The 23,204-nt window shown below is 40.8% G+C and overlaps 1 protein-coding gene across 3 annotated transcripts in view; it reads right to left on the reverse strand.

Moving 5' to 3' along the window:
- kdrl (kinase insert domain receptor like) overlaps nt 1-23,204 on the reverse strand; it is a 265,292-nt gene that overhangs the window by 85,671 nt on the left and 156,417 nt on the right. For all 3 annotated transcript variants that reach the window (XM_087991964.1, XM_043704900.2, XM_087991965.1), the window contains exons 19-26: nt 21,905-22,018; nt 18,889-18,977; nt 18,097-18,262; nt 16,629-16,726; nt 15,215-15,337; nt 14,998-15,109; nt 6,649-6,748; nt 5,382-5,487 (exon numbers count right to left, since the gene is read on the reverse strand). In XM_087991964.1, the coding sequence (XP_087848090.1) occupies nt 5,382-5,487; nt 6,649-6,748; nt 14,998-15,109; nt 15,215-15,337; nt 16,629-16,726; nt 18,097-18,262; nt 18,889-18,977; nt 21,905-22,018 (908 nt within the window). The remainder of the gene's footprint in view (nt 1-5,381; nt 5,488-6,648; nt 6,749-14,997; nt 15,110-15,214; nt 15,338-16,628; nt 16,727-18,096; nt 18,263-18,888; nt 18,978-21,904; nt 22,019-23,204) is intronic.

Genomic DNA, 23,204 nt, shown 5'->3' on the forward strand with positions numbered 1-23,204 from the left:
GCAGGTACGGGTGGTTTGGTTCGAACACGGGGTGACTGGGAGCTGGGGGCCCAATGACCGGGCCAGAGGAAAGCGAGCCTGGGGAGGATCGATTAGTACGTGGGGTGACCGGGAGTTGGGTGGTCGATGACCAGTCTAGAGGAAAGTGGGCCTGGGGAGGGTCGGTCAGTATGCAGGCGGCCAGAGACCAGAAGGCCAACGTCTGTCCTGCAGGAAAGCCAAGGGCAGTCTGGTCAGTAGGTGTTGGTGTTGACTGGTATGTTGTATGTCGGGTACCCAGGCACAGAAGGGTATCAGGGGTGGGGGGGTGGGAGAGTTGGGGGGAGGCGGGTTGAGTTATGTAATCCGTGGTTTGAATTGTTGAAAATTGTTTTGCTGTGTTTTGTGGACGGCTTTTCTTTGTGCCTGGGTGCAGGCGATGTGTAAAGTGTTTGCAGTTATATATCGTGGTCTTCAGTCTGCTGTAAACTTTAACCTTAGGGGCTGAAATGGATTCCTTTCTGGATCTGTCATGGTGGTACCTTTCAGAGGACAGTGACTTGAATGAAAATTCTGAATTTTATGTAGTGCTATTTGTTTTGTGAAATTTCAGGCACCTTATGGTTGTGTCCCTATTTCTCTTGTGTATTGTTATTGTTGTATTGTATTTTGTGTATTAATGAATTAAAAAATATATAATCAAGAGTTTAGAATCTCCTCAGTTCAGGCGACTGACTCTGACTCTGAGCTGGCTGGCTACAGCTGGTGTAATGGTATATAAATAAATAGTGACTTTGTGTCAGGATGCTGGTCTCTGTGCAGATATTTCAGTGACTCGCTGTCATCTTCTCAAAATGGGTAACAAATAGTGTCTTTCCGAGCAATTCCACATCTAATGGAAAAATAACCAAAACACTGAGAGCAGCCGACAAGCAAGCCATTGTACGTGATTGGGAATTCTTATCAACAAGCAAGCAACGCATTCCAGGTGATGCTGACACATGTGTGATGATCTTATGTTGCCAGTTTTCTTATTCTTGAAATTGTTTATGAAAACATGAGCTTCTAATTTCACATATTTCTGCTGAAGCTGTACCAAAGGAGATTTCAGTCAACTACAGAAGTTGTCTGCTGTAACAACAAAGCTGTTGATTTGAAAAATGTTGAAAGGAGTTGAATGTCATTGTTTGATCCTGGTAACTGAAGTGCATATGTATACATATGAAATTCCTTTAGTATTTGATGCAGGCACTAAAACACTTGAAACATTTGGAATAATGTTCCATCTAAAGTAACAGATAATAATCTAATATAGATAACTTTAATACATGTACAAAATCTCAATTTATGAGGGGAAGCTTGACATTTACAAGCAAACATTATTCTGTTTTAACAGTAATATAACAATATCTTGCACTCAACTCTTTTATAAGTTGAGGAGAAAGTGAGGTCTGCAGATGCTGGAGATCAGAGCTGAAAATGTGTTGCTGGAAAAGCGCAGCAGGTCAGGCAGCATCCAGGGAACAGGAGAATCGACGTTTCGGGCATAAGCCTGAAGAAGGGCTTATGCCCGAAATGTCGATTCTCCTGTTCCCTGGATGCTGCCTGACCTGCTGCGCTTTTCCAGCAACACATTTTCAGCTCTTTTATAAGTTGCCCAGGCTAATTTTGAGGAATTTTGAGGAATTTTGAGGAATTCTGGTCTTTTTCAGAGAAAGGGAAACCAAGAAAGTTTGATAATCCATTTATAAAATAGGATTTTTGGCAAACAACAACATATGGGCTCTTTGTTAAAAGTATTTTCATAAATCATGTTGATGAGGTTTACAGCATATGGACATGTTCTGCTTGCAAAGCAGTAGATTGTAAGTAGAATCTCAAGCACAGTTTAAATATCACGGTTCATATCATCACAATCTCCAATTATGGATCAAGAGTTCTGTGAACAATGTGCACAGAAGTTTTATTTTACAGAAAACTGACCAAATAATATGCAATTCTGCAAATAACCAAGATGATTTTTTTCAGACAGGAGAAGATTCTATGTTGTATTAATTGGATGTGAGGGTTATAGTGGTGTTTGGTAATGCTTTTGGGGAAGATGGTGGATTACTGATAATGTCACTGAATGAGCAATCCTTTAGGATAGATTAATGATCTGACAATAAAATTCAAAACCCACCATGACAGCTGGTAGAATTTAAGTTCAATAAATATGGAAGTAAAGGATAGTCTCAATAATGGTAATGAATAAAGCATCACTGATTTATAGTAAAACCCCATAATTTCCTTTAGGGAAGGAAATTTGCCATCCTTACCAGTATGGCAAACATGTGACAGCAACTTGGTTGAATCCTAATTGTCCTTTGAAATGATTTGCAAGCCACACAGTTCAAAGAGAGTTAAAGATAGGCAATAAACTTTGACCTTGCCAGATATGTTTGCATTTCATTAGAGAAAAAAATACTAAACCACATATTTAGAGTTAGCTGAATGCAAATATTTTTGGAGGTGCCAACTTCTGTAAAATTGTTTTTCTGCTCACTAACCTGATAATGTTTTACAAATTATTACATTACACACTGACAGAGTCATCTGTGAAAAATAAAATATTTTTCTTCCAAAAGTCCCACTGTTCTTGGAAATATAAATCACTTTTAAGAAATATATTTACTTTCAGAATTAGTTTACCCAGGGATTAGCCATGTTATTGAGATTTGAACCCCACCATTTTCACAGCAGCATGTATCAATTAGAATCCCCACAATTTTTTTATGCACACAGTTGCATGCTGCATATCTGAATTACTGAACATTTCATCAATTCAGCCAGTTATTCAGTTATGTAGTAAGAGAAATGTTATAAGATCAGAATTACAGGTCTGGTTTTATAGTTTAATTTCAAGTTTTCTTTTAAACAATGTCTGCCATTAAATTTGCATGTCAGGACAACATGAAATGACAATCTTACAATAAAGGGTCATCCTTGGAGAATTAAAAAAAGTTAAATCCTTGTTGGTAAGGTCATGAATTAGGTTGAAACTTTATTGCTGGAACAGCACAGCAGGTCAGGCAGCATCCAGGGAACAGGAGATTCGACGTTTCGGGCACAGGCCCTTCTTCAGGAATGAGCAGAGAGTGTTCAGCAGGAGAAGATAAAAGGTAGGGAGGAGGGACTTGGAGGAGGGGAGTTGGAAATGTGATAGGTGGAAGGAGGTCAAGGTGAGGGTGATAGGTCGGAGTAGGATGGAGGCGGAGAGGTCAAGAAGAAGACTGCAGGTCAGGAAGGCGGTGCCGGGCTGGAGGGATCCGGCTGAGACAAGGTGGGGGGAGGGGGGATGAAGAAACTGGTGAAGTCCAAGTTCATCCCCTGCGGTTGGAGGGTTCCCAGTCGGAAGATAAGACGCTCCTCCTCCGACCGTCGGGTTGTTGTGGTTTGGCGGTGGATGAGTCCAATGACCTGCATATCCTCGGTGGAGTGGGAGGGGGAGTTGAAATGCTGTGCCACAGGTTGGTTGGGTTGGTTCGTCCGGGTGGCCCAGAGGTGCTCTCTGAGGTCGGCGTGGGGGCGGAGTTGGACATGGTGATGGAGACCGGCGGGGGGGCGGGGTTAGGCGCGGTGACGGAACGCGGCGTGGGGGCGGGGTTAGGCGCGGTGACGGAACTCGGCCGGGGGGCGGGGTTAGGCGCGGTGACGGAACGCGGCGTGGGGGCGGGGTTAGGCGCGGTGACGGAACTTGGCCGGGGGGCGGAGTTAGGCGTGGTGGCGGAATGCGGCGTGGGGCGGGGTTAGGCGCGGTGACGGAACTCGGCCGGGGGGCGGAGTTAGGCGTGGTGGCGGAACGCGGCAGTGGGGCTGGGTTAGGCGTGGTGACGGAACGCGGCGGGGGGGCGGGGTTAGGCGTGGTGACGGAACGCGGCGGGGGGGCGGGGTTAGGCGTGGTGACGGAACGCGGCGGGGGGGCGGAGACACATGCGGCGATGTGGTCCAAATGCCGAGTTCCGTCACCGCGCCTAACCCCGCCCCCCGGCCAAGTTCCGTCACCGCGCCTAACCCCGCCCCCACGCCGCGTTCCGTCACCGCGCCTAACCCCGCCCCCCGGCCGAGTTCCGTCACCGCGCCTAACCCCGCCCCCCCGCCGGTCTCCATCACCATGTCCAACTCCGCCCCCACGCCGACCTCAGAGAGCACCTCTGGGCCACCCGGACGAACCAACCCAATCAACCTGTGGCACAGCATTTCAACTCCCCCTCCCACTCCACCGAGGATATGCAGGTCATTGGACTCATCCACCGCCAAACCACAACAACCCGACGGTCGGAGGAGGAGCGTCTTATCTTCCGACTGGGAACCCTCCAACCGCAGGGGATGAACTTGGACTTCACCAGTTTCTTCATCCCCCCTCCCCCCACCTTGTCTCAGCCGGATCCCTCCAGCCCGGCACCGCCTTCCTGACCTGCAGTCTTCTTCTTGACCTCTCCGCCTCCATCCTACTCCGACCTATCACCCTCACCTTGACCTCCTTCCACCTATCACATTTCCAACTCCCCTCCTCCAAGTCCCTCCTCCCTACCTTTTATCTTCTCCTGCTGAACACTCCTTGCTCATTCCTGAAGAAGGGCCTGTGCCCGAAACGTCGAATCTCCTGTTCCCTGGATGCTGCCTGACCTGCTGTGCTGTTCCAGCAATAAAGTTTCAACTTTGATCTCCAGCATCTGCAGACCTCACTTTCTCCTCATGAATTAGGTGCTTTGTTATTTGCAAAGTAATGCTGACTAAACTCCAAGTACATCAATTGAATATAATCATCTTCAAATGAATAAAAACTCAAACTTGGATTCCATATTTGCAGCTGATAGTGCTCAGAACAATGAACATGTGGGAGTTGGACTTCTAATTGGAGCAACAACTAGATTATCTTAACTGGAGATGAATTTGGTGTGAGCCTTACTTTAAAGTAAGCATAAAGGTTTAACCATGAAAAGATAATCTCTGAAGGTAACATTCTCACTGTATTTACTCATTGTTTTCATCAACTAACTTCCATGTTAGTTCAGGGATATATGAAATACACGTGCTGATACATCTGAACCTGTTCCAAAATATTAGGAACAAGGTTGGGGCATGTTACAATGTTTTCAACAGGTCATTCAAAATGGTTCAGGGGTCACTGAATTATTTAGTTGAAATAGCACTCAAACTAAAGATCTCTTTCCATACAAAACATACTAATAATGGGCAGTAAGAGAGCACATACATTTCATCTGTGGTAAACCCCAATGATTGAATATTAAACCGAATTATTCAGTCCCTCTGACACTTCTACTTTTGACAATTGTTGATTTTATTTCATCTCCTTCCCCAACTTCCCTGATGACCTCCAACCTGCTTGGTTCTCCTACCTGCTGAACATTGGCTTGTAAAAGGTCTCCCAACTGTTCCACCAACTCATTGAAGGTCGGCCTTTCTCCAGGCTCCCCATGCCAACAGTCTAACATTGTTTGATAACTAAAACAGAAACGTAACAAGAGTATTAGCTGACTGGATTAGTAATATATCAAATCTATTTACCCAGGTCTAACAAGTTTGGACTTTGTGCAGCGTTTGCTGTGTAATCTACCGTAGCTGATTTATTTGCATATCATTAGTTTTATTTGTGTAAAAAGGAGTTTTAGGAACACTGTGTTTGAAGTGATATCTTTGGATTCCCATCATACTGGCAGCTGGTAAAGGCATGTGTAATTGAATTGTAAAATGGCCAAAAAAAGAACCTAATGCTTCTATCTTTTATTGTGGACGCTTGAGTGATGAAGTTTATTTCAAATTTAATGCCTATGTTCTGCTGACAGTGAATATTGCAAAGCACAGTTCATCCACCAGAGGGCAGAAATCACAGAACCATTCAAGCTGTTGGAAGATTGAGACAGGAAATGCTTCAGCCATGACACTCAACCAGTTATTGACAGTTGCTCACTGTCCTGACAGAGATGAACCTTATAAAAATGGTGAATCAGGGAGCAGAACTGCAGTATTATTAGAAGCGTATAAAACAGGTCAAATGCTGAAGAGACCACCTTTTAAAAAATACTTTAATGAAGCCAAAAACAACAAATCCTGGAAATCACAATGGGTCAGGCAGCATCCATGGCGACAGAGAGCAAGCTAACGTTTTGAATCTAGATGACTCTTTATCACTGTCATGTAATTGAATAAACCTTTCTTTGACCTGGATTTTACCTTTCAGCTTCAGGCCCAAATTCAGGTTAACAATTGAGTTCAGCTCTCAACAGGTATTGGTCTCAGTGGCTAGGAGTCTTGGAGGAGATACGGAGCAAACTAGGAACTCTTCTGCCATTTCATCAAACTGTAGGGGTTGGGCTGGGTAGATTAATAACCCACCTCTTTAATGTAAAATCACAACCTCATTTATTAACCAGTGAAGTATAAACTTGGTGGTATGGATTCTGCCATAGATTATTTCACCCTCCTGCAACTTTTTTGTGCTTCACATTTCACTTCCATGAGATCATATTTTATTTAAGGTTATCTCCAGTCTTGCCAACGTATCTTCAAAAGCTCACCTAAACAATGGAATTTCGTTATTTATAATTACTATTACAGTTGGAACAGTTCTGCTCCAAAAAGAAGAGATTGGTAGATAAATCTTACACTTCTGATGTGGAATATTCAGGGGGCTTCATCCTTGTTCCTTCTTTTAACTTGTGGCAAAATTCTTCATCTATTTGTACTCCTGGGTATGGAGAAGCACCTACAGCCGAGGAACACAACAGACAACATTCAGTTATTTTACTAGAAACCTTCTCCCATTCATAGGCTCAACAAGTATTGTGATTTTTAAACATCTTTTCCAAATGATCATTGTGAGCATGTGCGCTTTAACAATCGCTATCGGCAGATCACTTTGCCACGATAGAAGATGCAATCTGGCCCATTGTTGTCCTTCATGAACTTTTCCTCCACACCTTTAGAAGGCAGGGACATCAGTAATGCTCCATGCAGCCTGTTTTATATTGAAATCAATGAATATGTGACAGATAGGCAATTGAATCTAAACTATCCAGATTGGTCATGCACTAAGTAGCTGGAGATAGTAGCGCCTGCGTGGTGGGTAGCATTCAAGGTCCTGAGCTCATCTGTACCAGGCCAGCGGCATCTTTCTCTCTCTCTCTCTTTTTTTGTTTTTTTTTTTGCTTTTCTTTCTTCATCTTTGAGGCTGGAGCGGTGTCTTCGGGGCAGTAGCTGCATGGATTGGGATTCCTGGTGGCAGTGGCAGTGTGCGGAGTAGAGACTCTTGGTGGTGCCTGGAGCAGGGATTTCTGGTGGTGTTAGGCCTGGAGCCCAGACTCTTGGTGGTGCCTGGAGACTGGAATCTTGGTGGTGGCAGTGCCAGAGCTGGACTCTGGGCAGTGGTAGGCCCGGTGCCTGAACTCTTGGTTATGGCGATACCTGGAGCAGGGACTCTTAGTGGCAGTAGGCCTGGTACCTGGATTCCTGGTGGCAAAACAGGGTACCAGCTGTGGGGGATGGCAGTGCCTGCAGTGGGAATTCATGGCAGTCTTGATGAGGTGGTGGCAGCAGCAAAGCCAGGGTCTCCTGGGGCATCAGTGTTGTTGCTGTACCTAGGGCAGGAACATCTTGAAGCCCAGAACACCTTGCAGAGACTTTGTAGAAGCTCTGAAGCTGTGCTTGAGATCCAATTTGAACAGGAGATGAACTCTAATTAAGTACTTTCCTTTTGTAACTCAAAACGGCGCCATATTATGGCATCAAAACACATTTGACTGTATCTTCCTACATATGTGACAATAAAATCATTCTTTCAGCCATTCAGTCATTCATATCAGGATTATTATAGCAATTCCTGTTATATCACTCCTTGACCTATAAAACCTGTATCTATAAAGGAAATTTCAATGGAAGTCAAAAGGAAGTTAAATATCTATCTACAAAGGTGTCATTCTCATCATCCTAATCCCACCTGGGACACAGCTGGGAAGTTAGTACTGTCTGCCAATATCATTAAAGATGAAAATCGTTATTTCTAATATTTAAATGTTACTAAACACAGAGTGCTGGGGAATAAAGTAAAAGATGCCATGATCAAATTTCTTTCTAGTGTCCTGCAAATTAGAATTCCTACAGGGTGGAAACAGGCTCTTCAGCCCAACCAGTCCACACCGCCCCTCCGAAAACTATCCCACCCGGACCCATTACCCTACATTTCCCCTGACTAATGCACCTGAACATCATGAGCAACATAGCTTGGCCAATTCATCTAACCTGCACATCTTTGGACCGTGAGAGGAAACCCACACAGACACTGGGAGAATGTACAAATTCCACACAGACAGTAGACCGAGGCTGGAATCGAACCTGGGCCCCTTGTGCTGTAACAGGGTGGCAGGGTACTGCCTAGGTAAGCCAGTGCTGAATCTAGGGAACTGCGAATAAATTTTGTTCTCACTAAATTTCAAAGTAATATACCAAAGGAAGAATGAAAACCCCTTTGGAGTCATTACCCTCCCTAACACATTTGAAAATGATTGAGCTGATTCATTTCTGCTGTGATTCATTTGTGAAACAAAGAGTTCTGCACTGTTGACTCATTATTCTTCTTCACTTCAATTGCAGTACACAGAGGTTTAGCTTTCTACATTTTTCAGCTACATAATATGAAATAACAAACAGATCAATAATTGAGAAATTTGTGGGTGAGCCACATGTCAGGGAATGGAGAAATATCGAAGATTGATACCCATGATCAGTGATATCAAGGGGTAGGTTTGGGCAAAGGCCACTTTGTCCCTTGAGTCCATTCTATCATACAACTGGATCCTAACTGATCTAACCTTTTATAATAACTAGATTTAGCTAAGAAAGGTTGCTGTATCTGTTTTATGGACTAGGGAGATGAGAAACAAATCTCCCACTCCATAATCACAGAGAAAAGATCTTCAGGGTGACAATGTGTTTATTATATACATTGTGGTCCCTTCCTCCATCCATCAATCCTACCACCTACCCCCATATAAATCCTCTTCACTCCTCGATAAATAATAGATTATGTTTTTATTTATGCTATTTACAGAACAATATGAAGGTAAAATGTAGGAATTTGGATCATCATAATTTTTTCAAATTGCCAGAAATCTGATCAACCAACACTTCCATTTCATAAAATATGAAAATATGTGGAAATAATAAACTTCTGTTTAAAATATTTCTCATTCAGAGTTTAGAATTTTCCCAGTCTGTTTCTAAACCAGGCCACAGTTGTAACTGTTTAATTCATTCAGCACATGCAAAATAACTACAACAGCAAATACACTCCCACATTTCTTCCTGGCATTAATTTTCCATGATTTGTAGTTTAATATGTTACAGCCAAACCATCTTACAGAATGACAGAGTTTAACAAAACTGGAAAACAGGCCAACTATGTGTGTTATTAAAATGAGACAGATTTTCCTTTGGGTCACCTAAATCAACAAGATAAGGACATTAACTGCGAGACATTGAAAACCAATCACAGACATTCTCTACCCATATTTATCCAGCCTCACTAAGGTATCCCAGTGCTGAGAAGCTTGGCTGAATTTGATAATATTCTTTGCCAGTCCTTCCTTTACACTCAAAGTGATGTTTTGATTGTCTTTCTAATATTGCTGCATGATACTCTGATTTATTGCCTCCTTTAAATTCTCGCTGATGAGCTTGGGAATTGTCATTTAATGGGAGACGTCTCACTACTCTCACATATTTATTTTTCACTTTATCGTCTCTTACAGACAAGACTGAAAATCTATCGTTCTCACTGCTAAAAAAGTAAGAATCTGTATGACTCTAATCTTAGAATGTCCCCATGAAGTGTCTATTATTGAACACTGTTAGTTATGGGAGCTGTGATCAATGACACTGTTAAGCAAAATTGGCTTGATGTGTGAACGTCTATTTTCATAATATAAACTGAAAACCTCACTGTGACCGACACCTGCACACACAACATGGGTGCTGGGGAAAAATAAGCACTACCGCTATTAGGCAGTAGTGTGGGGGAAAATAGAAAAGAAATATAAACTGAAAACCACAGACAATCTCTGATTTGATGGAAGGATTTTCTTTTCAGATCATAATAACAGAGACCAATGATAAATGTTCAGCTCACCTCATCTGTCTGCCATAAGTAGGATTCTGCACCTGTTAGTTAGTTATTTTCTGAATGTGTGTGCTTTACTAAGGCTGCAACAAAGATTATTCAATTTGTATTTACATTAAAGGTCTCCCTCATGAAACAACACTGTGCCTGTAGCTCCCTGGTGTCATTGACTCACTGTTTACTTTGTGTGATAGATTTCCCCGAACAAGAGCGCAACAAAAAAAAACTTGTATTTTAAAGTTGAAATTTGCAACACTCTCTCCAACTACTTAATGTTCTCCAGTATTTGGTGTCAATGGTAGTGCTTTAGGGTTAGTGGAACATTTACATAGCAAAACAGCGAGAAGTTTTGAATACTTGCTCACCCACTTTACTCACTAACATTTGTGAATAATCACAAACCTCTGTCCTGACTCTAAATTCCATCTCATGAGAAAAGAACAACAATTTCACCACAGGAGCTGGACATTCCACCATAGTTAATATTGAAATTGCTGCTCAGTTATCTGAATGAATAAAGACAACTTTGTTGGCAATTAGATAGTACAGCTATCGTTTCACAATTCCATGATTTATTTGGATACTTATCCTATTATTGAACATGACATTTAAGATTGGTTGGGCGTAATGCATTAAACTGGGTGGGAAGGATTGCTCATAATGAAGCTTGTCTAATTTTCCATCCTTCACAGGTGTGGAATCCTGCTTTGTGGAATTTCCTCTCTGTGCAATTCTTCATGCCAAATACAAGAAAAAAATATGTTCGACTGTTTTCATACCAGACTGGCATTTTCATTATTCTACAAAGTTATCTTACAAAATTATTTTTAGATGCTGTAGACCTCAGGAAAATTGTGGCAGATGAATTTTCATTTAATTATAACCAATATCACAATCATTGTTTGCTTAGTTTTGTCACCATGTAGCTGTGCAAGAAACAGTACATAAGGATCTATGAGGTCAATAAAAAAGCCTTCAGACTGAAGAAACCAGTCTGGATGTGAACATAGGAGGTACAGTTAGTAAGTTTGCAGATGACTCCAGAACTGGAGGTGTAGTGGACAGTGAAGAAAGTTATCTCAGGTTACTTCGGGATCTTGACCAGATGGGCCAATGGGCTGAGGAGTGGCAGATGGAATTTAATTTAGATAAATGTGAGGTGCTGCATTTTGGGAAAGCACATCTGAGCGAGACTTATACACTTAATGATAAGGCGAAAGTGAGGACTGCAGATACTGGAGATCAGAGCCTAGATTAGAGTGGTGCTAGAAAAGCACAGGAGGTCAAGCAGCATCCGAGGAGTAGGAAAATCGATGTTTCGGGCAGAAGCCCTTCATCAGGAATGAGGCTGGGAGCCTTACCCCCCTCCCATATATCTCTCCACCCTGGAGGCTACCAGCTTCATTCCTGAAGAAGGGCTCCTGCCCGAAACTTCAATTTTCCTACTCCTCTGATATTTAATGGTAAGGTCACTGGGAGTGTTGCTGAACAATGAGACCTTGGAGTGCAGGTTCATGGCTCCTTGAAAATGGAGTCACAGGTAGATAGGATAATGAAGAAGGCACTTGTTATGCTTTCCTTTTTGGTCAGAGTATTGAATACAGGAGTTGGGAGGTCATGTTGCGACTGTAGAGGACATTGGTTTGGGCACTGTTGGAATATTGCATGCAATTCTGGTCTCCTTCCTATCGGAAGGAAGTTGTGAAACTTGAGAGGGTTCAGAAAAAATTTACAAGGATGTTGCAAGGGTTGGGGGATTTGAGATATAGGGAGAGGCTGAATAGGCCGGGGCTGATTTCACTGGAGTGTTGGCGGCTGAGGGGTGACCTTATAGAGGTTTATAAAATCATGAGGTGCACAAATAGGTCTTTTCTCTGGGGTGGGGAGTCCATAACTAGAGGGCATAGGTTTGGGGTGAGAGGGGAAAGATATAAAAAGAAGCTAAAGGGCAACGTTTTCACTCAGAGGGTGGTGCATGTATGGAATGAGCTGCCAGAGGAAGTGGTAGAGGCTGGTACAATTGCAACATTTAAAAGGTATCTAGATGAATAGGAAGGATTTAGAGGGATATGGGCAAAGTGCTGGAAAATTGGACTAGATTAGTTTGGGATATCTGGTCAGTGTGGATGAATTTGACCGAAGGGTCTGTTTCCGTGCTGTACATCTCTATGACTCTATGACTCTAAATCATTCCTTCTATCTCTTTCTGAAAGACAGTTCTTAAATTTTCATTCTAGCTTTATTTCACAAGGTAAAAATTATGGTTAATACTTCTGCTAAATCAAATTAATCCACTCTATTGTGACATTTGATGCAGACGGTGTTTATGAGCTCTATATACATTTAACTAGAGTTGGAAAGAGGGCTTGATTGGGTGGCCAATTTGCTGTGGTACATTTCTCATTCTGTTATTTATTTTTTAGAATTGCATACAATGCCTCTCCCTCACTGCTTATTATGCAGTAACATGATCCTTTTTTCCAATAATACTCACACCTCACATTAAATCAATTCAAAATATTGCCCATTCTGCAGTGCCAATCGTTTCATCATGCAACAGAGCTAAAGGAAGAAATATTATACTAAACAGTAGTGCATATAAGATCTTTATAGCCATAAAACCTATTTTACTTTGGGTTTACTCACTAAAAGGAGCATTTCACTGAATCAGAAGGATTTTTCTTTGTATGGAAGGAGTTGAAAAGCTGAACGTTGGTAGGACACTCAAACAATACTCACACTAGCCAAACGAAGGTTATTTTACTGCCAGTGATGGTCATGAATGAAAGGAATTTGCAAGAATTCAGTAAATATTCATCAACACTTGGGTATTAAATTGCACCAGTCAAGAAGATAACAGATCTAGTTTCCATGAACGTGCCAAGCTGAATTGACTGACACCAGTTGAAGGCACTAAATATATTGAATGGACCAAATTCATCTCCAGAATCTTTTACCCACTTCTCTTTTTCAGTTGCTTAGTGATAATCGGCAAATAAGTATTTCATAATATTCAAATGGTTTGCACTAGTTAGAGATTCATTTGGTGCTCCTATAAACTGGAACAAATTGAAAATGTGGTTGCTGAGTTAGGAGGTGTATATTTGTAATGCAGTTCTCCGTATGTAAAAGCTTATAAAGTGTGTAAATGTTAGGCTGATCTTCCATGTGTTGTTGTCTGGATTTATGGAATGGAACATTCTGTTCCTGCATGGAATTTTGAAATGGGAATAACAAGGACAGTTTATTGGCCAATCATGGTTAATTTTTCAGGCAATGAAATTCCTGGATATTGTAGATTAATAACATCAACCAAGCAGGGAAGTAAGATTCTTTACTACATGCTAAGGGTAATGAAAATCTTTCTTATTTCAAGTAAAATTATAAAAGCATTGCAAAAGAAATTCGGAAATCTTCCTACTACATCAGTAAGGTATAATGCCAGATTTTCTAAGGAGAGGCAGCCATATTTAGATTGCTACTCTGCTCCTTTTTTATGCTAAGAAAGAGCTTCACATTGCTGAGAGGAGATTCTGATCAAGGCTCCTTTAGAAACTCAGGCAGAACTTAAATCTGCCAAGCTCCTCATAGTCTGTGGTTGTGGACGTGGAGGGTGGGGGGAGTGTAAACTATGACCCACTTTTTACAGTAGTCAGTTGGCGCATTTGGGATTTACTGGTCTGGTATCAGAAATAACTGCTGTGACAGCTCTTGTAAAAGAGCAAGTACACCGCAAGGTGATTGTGAGGTCAGGGTTCTAGGTGGGTAGATGCCAGTTATGTAGGGTGCCTGGTAGATGTTGGTGAGGATTTTTGTATTAGAGCTAGTTGAAGAGATGGGTTCAGATCCAATAGTGGTTGGGAGGGTGATGTCAGTTTCTGGGGATAGGGAAGCCCAGTGCGTGGTGCAGGGGATATGTATAAAGTGCTAAGTCTGGGACGGGGTAGTGGGGTGGATGTCAGATCGAGGCCAAGGGGTTGTCATGTCTCGGGGTAAAGGGGTGTTGTCTGCTCAAGGTCTGAGGGGTTGAAGGGGTCCTGGGGAGATGCAGTTTTGTGCGATTAATTTGGGAGAGAGCAGTCGATTATTTCTTAAGAGTTGGACTAGATTTTTAACAGCTCATCTCAGTTATTATTTAATTAACTTCAGTGGAACCCTCTCAATTCTCTGATTTTAACTGAAAACTTTTGTTTGGTTCCGAATACCAGGGCAAAGCCCAGTGAAGTCTTTAATTTCCAAGGCAATTCCATTAGAATCTGCTATGTTTGAGATTCTACGATGGTCTGACCAATGGAAAATCTGAAGAGAGCATCCACTAGTTCGATTTTTTACTTTATATAATCATGCAGTTGATATAGATTTTCATACTTTTGAGAATCTTTCAACTAAGATGCTATGCAGAAATCATCAATTCAGATTAAGTGAGCAACTTCACGTTTCAACAATGTCAATGGCAATGATTTATGACAAAATCATATATTCCATATAATGGTGGATTCAGATTTGCTAAAATCATAAACAATGGAATTCAAGCTGAAGACATTAACTGCTGTCATTACTGCACAAAACAATTTCAAGCCATCATAGTATTACAATATATCATTTGAATCCATTGTGTTGTTATTTCCTGATGTATGAACTGACCCCAAAGGCACACAGATCCGTTTACAATTGAATCATGCATAAAGTTTAAATAGAAACTGGATGCATCTACTAAAGATGGCCTAATAATTTCAAAATTATTTAACCTTAGTTTTTTTCGACATGCAACCTCAAGCAACATTTAAAGGTAAACCTTTGGCTTCCCAATTTTAATTATTTCTTTTTTTGTCAGGCTTTACCTAAGGAAAATATTTCCCACAGCAACACTCCAAAAGACCAGACATCACTCTGAGTTGAGTAGATTTTATCAAATATGGATTCTGGTGCCATCCACTTGAGTGGGAGTCGAGCCTGCAAAGATGAACAAGACTTTATCAGCCACTGGGCCACTGAGAAAAAGTCAGGAACTAATATTTCAGCATCTATAAATGAAAGCTGTCATTCTTACACACTTACATCTCCTTTCCGTACATAATCTGGGTCTTTGTAAATGTCACGAGCCAGCCCAAAATCACAAATTTTCACAACGTTGCTCTCAGACAAGAGGATATTCCGTGCTGCCAAGTCTCGATGGATGCACTGGAATTGCAATGGAATATTAAGAAGCTTAGAAACCAAGCCTACTATGTTCTTTTGATTGCAATTCTTAAAACCAAACATTGATATTCATTTCTTGATAATTGGGATGCGACCTTCGCTGAAAATGGGAGTGAAAGACCATGTTTCCAGGTCTTTGTCAATGCTAACACACACTTGGCCTGCAAAAAGAATGCAATAGTAGCATAACTTGCTTTGCATTATGACGTTTCCTCCCTATAAGAAATACTAGTGTTTGCTTTGTGCCTTTTCACTGGCGCTTCATTCCAATTGAGAACTTTGGCATGCTAACTCGCAGAGGTACCCTACCAAGGGTCATTTCTCTCCTCAGGTAGAAAACTGCAGATCAGAGTGGGAATCATTTGACTTCTTGCCCTCTAGCTATGATATCATGGAGCAATTGCTTGGTGCGTGCAGCCTGCCAATGGTATGTACTATGTAAAGTAGGGAGCACAGAAATGCCCTTCAACCCATCTAATCAGAGTTTATACTCCATGTGTCTTCTTTAAATCTGTTTACCTCATTATAGACTTGCAGCATATCTTTTTGTTTCTTTTCTCTCATGTGCTAATCTGGGGTTTTCTTCTGAAAGGATGCAAACTATATTTTTTTTAATCACTTCCAGCAGTAGTGTCCAATTTTACATTTAAATCTGGCTCACGCCTCAAAATGACTTGGACATCATGCCTGCAAGAATGAGTTGGTGCTCCATTTTACACCTGATGTTAAAGGCTGGTCTTAGATGGTGTAGACATTTTTCATAATATGTGGACATCACAGGCTAGGCCAGTATTTATTGCCCATCGCCTTTTGCCCAGAGGGCAATTGAGAGTCAACTACATGGCTGTGGGTCTGGAGTCATATGTAGGCCGAAACAAGTAAAGATGTGTTTTTCTAACAATCTGAACTAAATGGGGTTTTCCAACAATCATCAATGGTTTCATGGACATCATTAGACTCTTAACCCCAGATGTTTTAAAAAAATTTGAAGTCAAATTCTCCAATTTTTTTTGAGAGTTAAACCTGGGTCCTCAGGACATTATTTGGGTCTCTGGATTGGTAACCTAGTGATAATACCACCAGGCTGTTGTCTTCCCTAGTCTTGAGCACAGAGTGTTGAACTCCAATGATTTCCACCAGCTTTACTTTTAAGACTACTTTGCCCACTGATGCTAGATATGAAGGTTTGAGTCAGTAGCAGGAGTGAAAATTAATTCTTTTTTTTAATTAAGCATAAAAATCTGTGGTTTGCAAGAGTTGGGAATCAACTTACTTTCCTTGAAGCCAAAAATTCCATGCCTTTGGCTACTTGGAAGCTGTAACAAATCAGGTCTTCCATACCTAGTGGTCGTTTATACAGATCTTCTGTATCTGCAAAACAGGTCAATCATTACTAACAGCAGAATGGATGTAAATGTATCATAACAGCAAGCAACTCCTATATAGAATTGCCCCCTCTATATTGTCGGGGGAAATTCAGAATATTAGAGCAACTTCACATTCTTTGGATTGTCCTCGGGGCAATTGTTCAGAAGTTTTGACTGCTGCTTTAAGCATATTCTGCGAATGGAATCTCACAGGTGTGCAGTTGCTTTTGACTCTGTCATAGTGCTTTGATGATGGATCTCTTTCAGAGACAAAGGAAGGTCAGAATGGGCCATCAATGAAAGACTGTCATTCCTGACTGTTAGGTTCAGAGGGTAAGACTAGAAATATTATAATATGTGTGCTATGGGCAGCAGGAACTTTGCATATTTATCGATAGTAGCAGAGTGTCTAAATGAGTGCGGAAATCAGTTACACGTTATTGGATGAAAATCATCTCTGCCTGCCTGCCAAGAAGTTTCTGCTTGAAATATAATGTTGGCAGTGAACGTTGGTCCTCTGCAGTAAACTGGTATTATTCTGCACATTACAGTGTTGTGACTGACATTCAAGTGCTTATAGAATTCCCTACAATGTGGGAACAGGCCATTTGGCCCAACATGTCTACATTGACCCTCTGAAGAGTAATCCACCAAGACCCAGTCCCCAATATTTGCCCATGACTAATGCACCTAACTTACACATCTCTGAACACTATTGACAATTTAACATGACCAATTCACGTAACGTGCACATCTTTGAGGAAACCGGAGTACCCGGAGGAAACCCACACAGACATGGGAGTATGTGCAAACTCTACACAGACAGTCACTCGAGGCTGAAATTGAACCCAGGTCCCTACTGTTGTGAGGCAGCAGTGCTAACCACTGAGCCACTATGCCACCCTAATGATGATATTGGAGGCATCTTCCATTCCCAGTCATTGGCTTCCCTTTGTGCTGAGGATACAAATGAGATTGTTGAAATGAGTGTGCAGCTATCAAAGGACAAACTTTTGTATGGATTTCTAAGACAGCATATCAGTTTGTAACCTTATTGGGGTTGTTTACTTCTGATACCATTAATTCTACTGATAACACTAATGTGATTGCTAATGATAACAAAGTACACAATGCAACTGGATTTATCTGAGCAGTTTAATGATATTGTAAAACCCAACAGGATGATTCGATCCTTTGGCGGGCCTATTTTGAGCCTTTGAGGGTCAATAGAATTTAGCTTAACAGGAAATTCCCTATTCATATAATTTATTACTCTTGTTATAGATTTCTAATAATCTTGTTACGTTAGTGGAAACAATCATGCAATTCAGTTATTCTCAATGTAGTACGCACAAGGAAGGAAGATGAACATACCTTCCTCTTCCTCTTCTGTGTCACTGTAACTCTTATCTTCCACAAAGCCTGAACTTGTTGAGCTTCCTGTACTTGCCACGCTTTCCAGTCTTCGTTTTATGCCTTCCATTACTTCGGGACTGGTCTCATCAATATGTGTTTCAGGCTGGTCAATATTTTTCTGGCACTGGAGATAGACAGCAAGTTTTATGATTTATAGATACTGGAGGAAGGCAGGTGTATGCAATAGATGGTACCATGTGTGTTCATGGACAATGGCAAAGAGTTAAACCACAGTGAACAGACACCATTCAGATTGTAACATGTGAAATATTCTTATGTGTGGCAACTGCTTGACTTTAGTGGCACAGTGATGTAGACAAAACAAAAGCTTTAAGTGCCAGGCTCTAATTCAGATGCATAAACTATTTCAATTTTGATTTTCCCCCCCTGGTTTTATGATTTTATAATATTCCATGTGGTGTGTTTATATTTCTGTTTGACTCCCTTTTCAAATAAGGATTTTAGGAGAAGTTTCATGGTCTCTGATGGTACAATAATTAATTCATTCAGTTAAAATTCCTTTGCAAGTTATTTCAATGTAGTTATTAAACTATTTTACTTCAAACCATTTTGTGACTGCATTAGAATACTGTTGAATGCAAATAAATTAGCCAGCACACTGCGAGACTAAATTATACTCCTAAGGGTATAACAAAAGATGATATATTGATTCTGTTTTTGAATTTTTAGTTAGCCCAGTATCCCCAGGTTACTAAAATAACAGTGACCATGCTCTGTTTTAGCTCATACCTTGACTAAAATGAAGTCATTCCTCTTGCTCCTGAGGTAATTGGACAAGTTGCCATACTTGCAATATTCTACAATTACCATCAGAGGGCCTGGTTTTAAAAAAAAACAAATAAAACAATTTGTTAGAGAACAGTGAGTGATTGCCTACCTCATGGGAACTTATTTTCATTTGCATAGAACACTGTGCTTCTTTGTAACAGCACACCAACAAAAGGAACATTTGCGAAAAACTGGTGATTTAACCATAAAGTTAATTTTGATAAATCATCTATCATACATCAAAACATTTCTTTCCTCCTAAATGGACAGGCTGTGCTTGAGGAAAGAACCACAAGAACATACTATTCATGATGCTGATGGCGTGCTATATGTGAGGAATTGTTTTTCTGAATTCATCAATCAGAATATCAGGAGTATATGTTTGACAATGAGTAATTACTAGTAGTCTCTGACCTCATCATTCAATTGCAGACCAGAAACCTTTAATATTGACAGAGGTTGTACAAAAACGTACACGAGAATGAAATGATCTCTACATGATAGGTTTTCTTTCTTTTTCCAACTTGATTGTGGTAAACACTACAGAAGGTTACTCCCATTCCCAAATGGCAGAAAGAAAATATTAGGCAGCATGTTGAAGGTTGGTGAGCAGGTGGATTGCTCATCTGTTCCCAAAGTAAAAATCTGCAGTTAACAGAAATCTGCAATGAAAACAGAAAATGCTGGAAATTCTCAGCAGATCAGAGGCATCACTGGAGAGCGAAATAGAGTTAACATTTAAAGGTGATGACCTTTTTGTCAGAACTCAAAAATAATTCTATTTTATATGGGTGGTTGAGGACAAGCCAATAGGGAGGTAATAATCAAGATAAATCCTTTTCTCTCTTAATGCTGCACACAAGCATTTTACAGCTGAGATTTCCTGATAATGATCGGGAGTAAGGAATTCAAACTGATTTTCCCCTCTTTAGTTTTAGCTCTTTGACCAGTTGTAACATTCTTACTAACACACTGAGGCGAGCAAACAGAGTGGAAATGAAACCTCAAACTTTCCTGGTCCATGTGCCTTCCTGCCAAAACTCAGCAGACTCATTTTGTGAAATATATAATAACTTACTAATTTTTTTGGTTTGTTTTTGACATCTTAATCACACAAAAAGCCCATGTCAGAAAAGTTTGACATTTAATAAAAATAAACTTTAAGTATAGTGATTGATTGCAATTTGATTACACCTATAAAATAAACAGGAAAGAAAACAAAATAATGGAAAGAACTGTTGATGCTGGAAATCCAAAACAAAAACAGAGATTGCTGGAAAAGTTCAACTGGTTTGGCAGCATCTGTAGGGAGAAATCAGAATTAGTATTTCGGGTCCAGTGACCCTACCTCAGATGCTGCTGAGCTTTTCCAAGAAAGAAAACATGGTTGTTGTTATTCAATTGATATTAAAAGAAATGTGCTCCATGTCATTTTGAAGGGTCAAAATGGTCTCCTCTGTCCTGTGACCATAACGTCATGCTATAATTCTCTTGTGCAGTTCAACAAAATTCCTTGGCATTCATTTTCAGACATAAATTTGGGCTTGTGGAGACTGCCTGCAGCTAAAGCAAAAAGACCATGGGTTGACATGAGTTGATTCTCAGGCCTCATCTGAATGAGGTCTCTTTGCCTCCTCACTTTGGCAATTTAGGCAAATTCCTAGCATAAGAATGAAAATTATAGGAGGGTGGTGAGGATGACTGTGACTCTTGTGGAACGATAGATGAATAACTCCGCAGAGGCCAGTAACCCTTCACCAAGTCACCCTTTATTTAGATGTGCATTGTATTTGACACTGGTCTGGCATCCTCAGAGCCAGCTTTCAGAGTGACCAGAACCATACACATTCCTATTTATCTCTGTCAACCAAGATTTCTGATTGGATCAGATTAACAGCTCCAATCAGGGAACTCACATTTTATGAACACACCAGAGCTTTGCATTCATTTGTGCTAGTGCCTTCTGTTAAAGAGTGAGGTTCAAGTGAATTTATAGAATAAGAAATGCATTGTTTGATCGGATTACAAAGCAGGGTTTAAAAAGCCAAGGTTACAATTCTATTCTTAGAATGAAAACAGAACAAGGAAATGATAAAGTTTAGTTTTACTCAAGTGTAGTTGGCTGACCTCGTTACAATCACTGCAGTGGAGGAGTACTCCACTCCCTCTGCTTCAATAAGAAGGTGCTTTTGATAAAGAGTGTCAAAAGCATATTACTGGATGGTGGCTGGAAGAGCTATTGGAAAACACTAAGCATAGTAGGTTCAATGTGTGCGCTGCTCATGTGGTGACCAACTGTGTAAGCAATATCTGGAAAAGGTTTGATAGTGCAGTTTTGACAGTGCGCTTAGTCCCTGCAAAGGTTGGGTACAATTTATTCCACATCTAAACTGATAGGTTTGTAGGTGTATTGCAACAATTTTTGTTCCATTATCTCTGCTATTCTTGGTAAACTGCATGATGAAAATGTAGCATGGATTCTCCTTTTGAATTTTACTCCTCACAAATCCTAAAATGAACATTGGAGCCAAAGGTTTAGAAATTGATGTTGTGAAGCTGAATATGAAACTTAACTGGAGATCTGTTGTTGTGCACAAATACTATATTGAATTTTGTTAAATTTTAATTGTTTGGCTGTGAAGTAGGTCAGGGTCACCAATTATCTGGAACTACGGTGAAGCAAACAATTTATATAATTGATTAACCTCACCTTCATGAGAAAGAAAGCCCATGTCTCATTTCAAGTTAGAAAACAAACACTGAAGAAAATAGGTAGTTTTTTTTTGTTTAGAATTAAATGAATAAACTTGTGGAGTACGTTAGAAGGAATCTTATTCACATCTTCATTACTAATTGCCCCAAGTCAAAAGTGGAAGTTTGTCTATAGAAAGGAGGGCTATTTCATCTAAGTGAGTAGCTCTGGGAAGCCAACAAACTTTTTGTGTGCTTTAGCATACAAGGGGTCTTTAGTCCTTACCTCCAGGCTTGGTACAGGCTCCCAGCATGTTCACCACGTTCAGATGATGGCCAATGTGAATAAGAATTTTCAGCTCTGACATGAGAGCTTTGCATTCATTTGTGCTAGCGCCTTCTGTTAAAGAATGAGGTTGAATGAATTCATAGACTAGGAAACGTGTTGTTTGATCTGTCTTCAAAGCAAGGTTAAAAAGCCAAGGTTGCAATTCTGTTTTTAGAATGATAACAGAACCAGGAAATGATAAAGTTTAGATTTACTCAAGATTTAGCCTTGATCTCATTTCTTCTAAATATAAATATCGAGATACTTTTATGAACAGTAATAAATTCCAAACAATATATTAACAATACATGGTTAATAAGTTAACATTCAAATATGGAATGGCCAGAATATGTTTTCTAATTTGTCGTGAAGAAAAGTTGATGGTTTAAATTCCACAATTCTCTCTGTCTCTCGACTGTATGAAGCATCCACTTCTCATCTGTCGTCAGGCTTGCCTTAATCAGAGAGTGATCTGGAAATAACTGATCCATTGATCTATTTTCATTTTCCTCTATAGCAGGATGACATTCCTCACCACCTGCATAGTGAGTTGGTGCATTCTTGTTGAGGTATCAGGGCTTTAGCCTGCAAGCTGGAGAGTGGATGAGAGAGTCACATTGCTTTTTTTAGGGATAGCTTGCTGAATCACATTCCAGTCTGGCACTGGAGAGGTCACTGATATATGGGCCTTCCCCTCTAATCAAGACCCTGGCGGTGGAGCCCTACTTACAGAGAGTTGCAGGTAAACCAAAGGCTGGAAGCTCTTGAGAGCAACAGTAACAGCATGGCTGATGCCAGAAGGACAGGCCTGAAGGCAGGCATGGATCAGTAATATGGGTAGTCGTGGGGTGGGTGGTTGCAAGGAGAGAGGCACAGTGACTTGGGGGAGGTTGTTCTCAATGGATCTCCTCATTCCCAATGCCCAGTTTCTCAATTGTAAACTGAATGCATTTTTAAAATGGAGAATTGTTTCCTACTCCCCACTTCACCTCATTTCATCCTACACCCCAAATTCTTCCACATCCAGAGGTGACCAGCCCTCTGCATATGTTGAGCTTCTCTCTATGCTGCACAGCAACAACTGGTTCATTCCCTGTGGAGGTGGGAGGAGACATTTAAATGGTCAACTGGAGGCCACAGTTGGTGGTGGGCTAGAATGTTGTCTGTGAGTCTTCCAGAACTGGATCACCATGTGTGGAACCTTGGCATGGCTGCGTGTGAGGGCAGTGATGCAGCTTGAAGGAAATGTTACTCCCAA

Source organism: Chiloscyllium plagiosum, unplaced genomic scaffold (genome assembly GCF_037043375.1).
Source record: "Chiloscyllium plagiosum isolate Xiang-an unplaced genomic scaffold, Cpla_swu_hap1 HiC_scaffold_11, whole genome shotgun sequence".
Taxonomy (NCBI): domain Eukaryota; kingdom Metazoa; phylum Chordata; class Chondrichthyes; order Orectolobiformes; family Hemiscylliidae; genus Chiloscyllium; species Chiloscyllium plagiosum.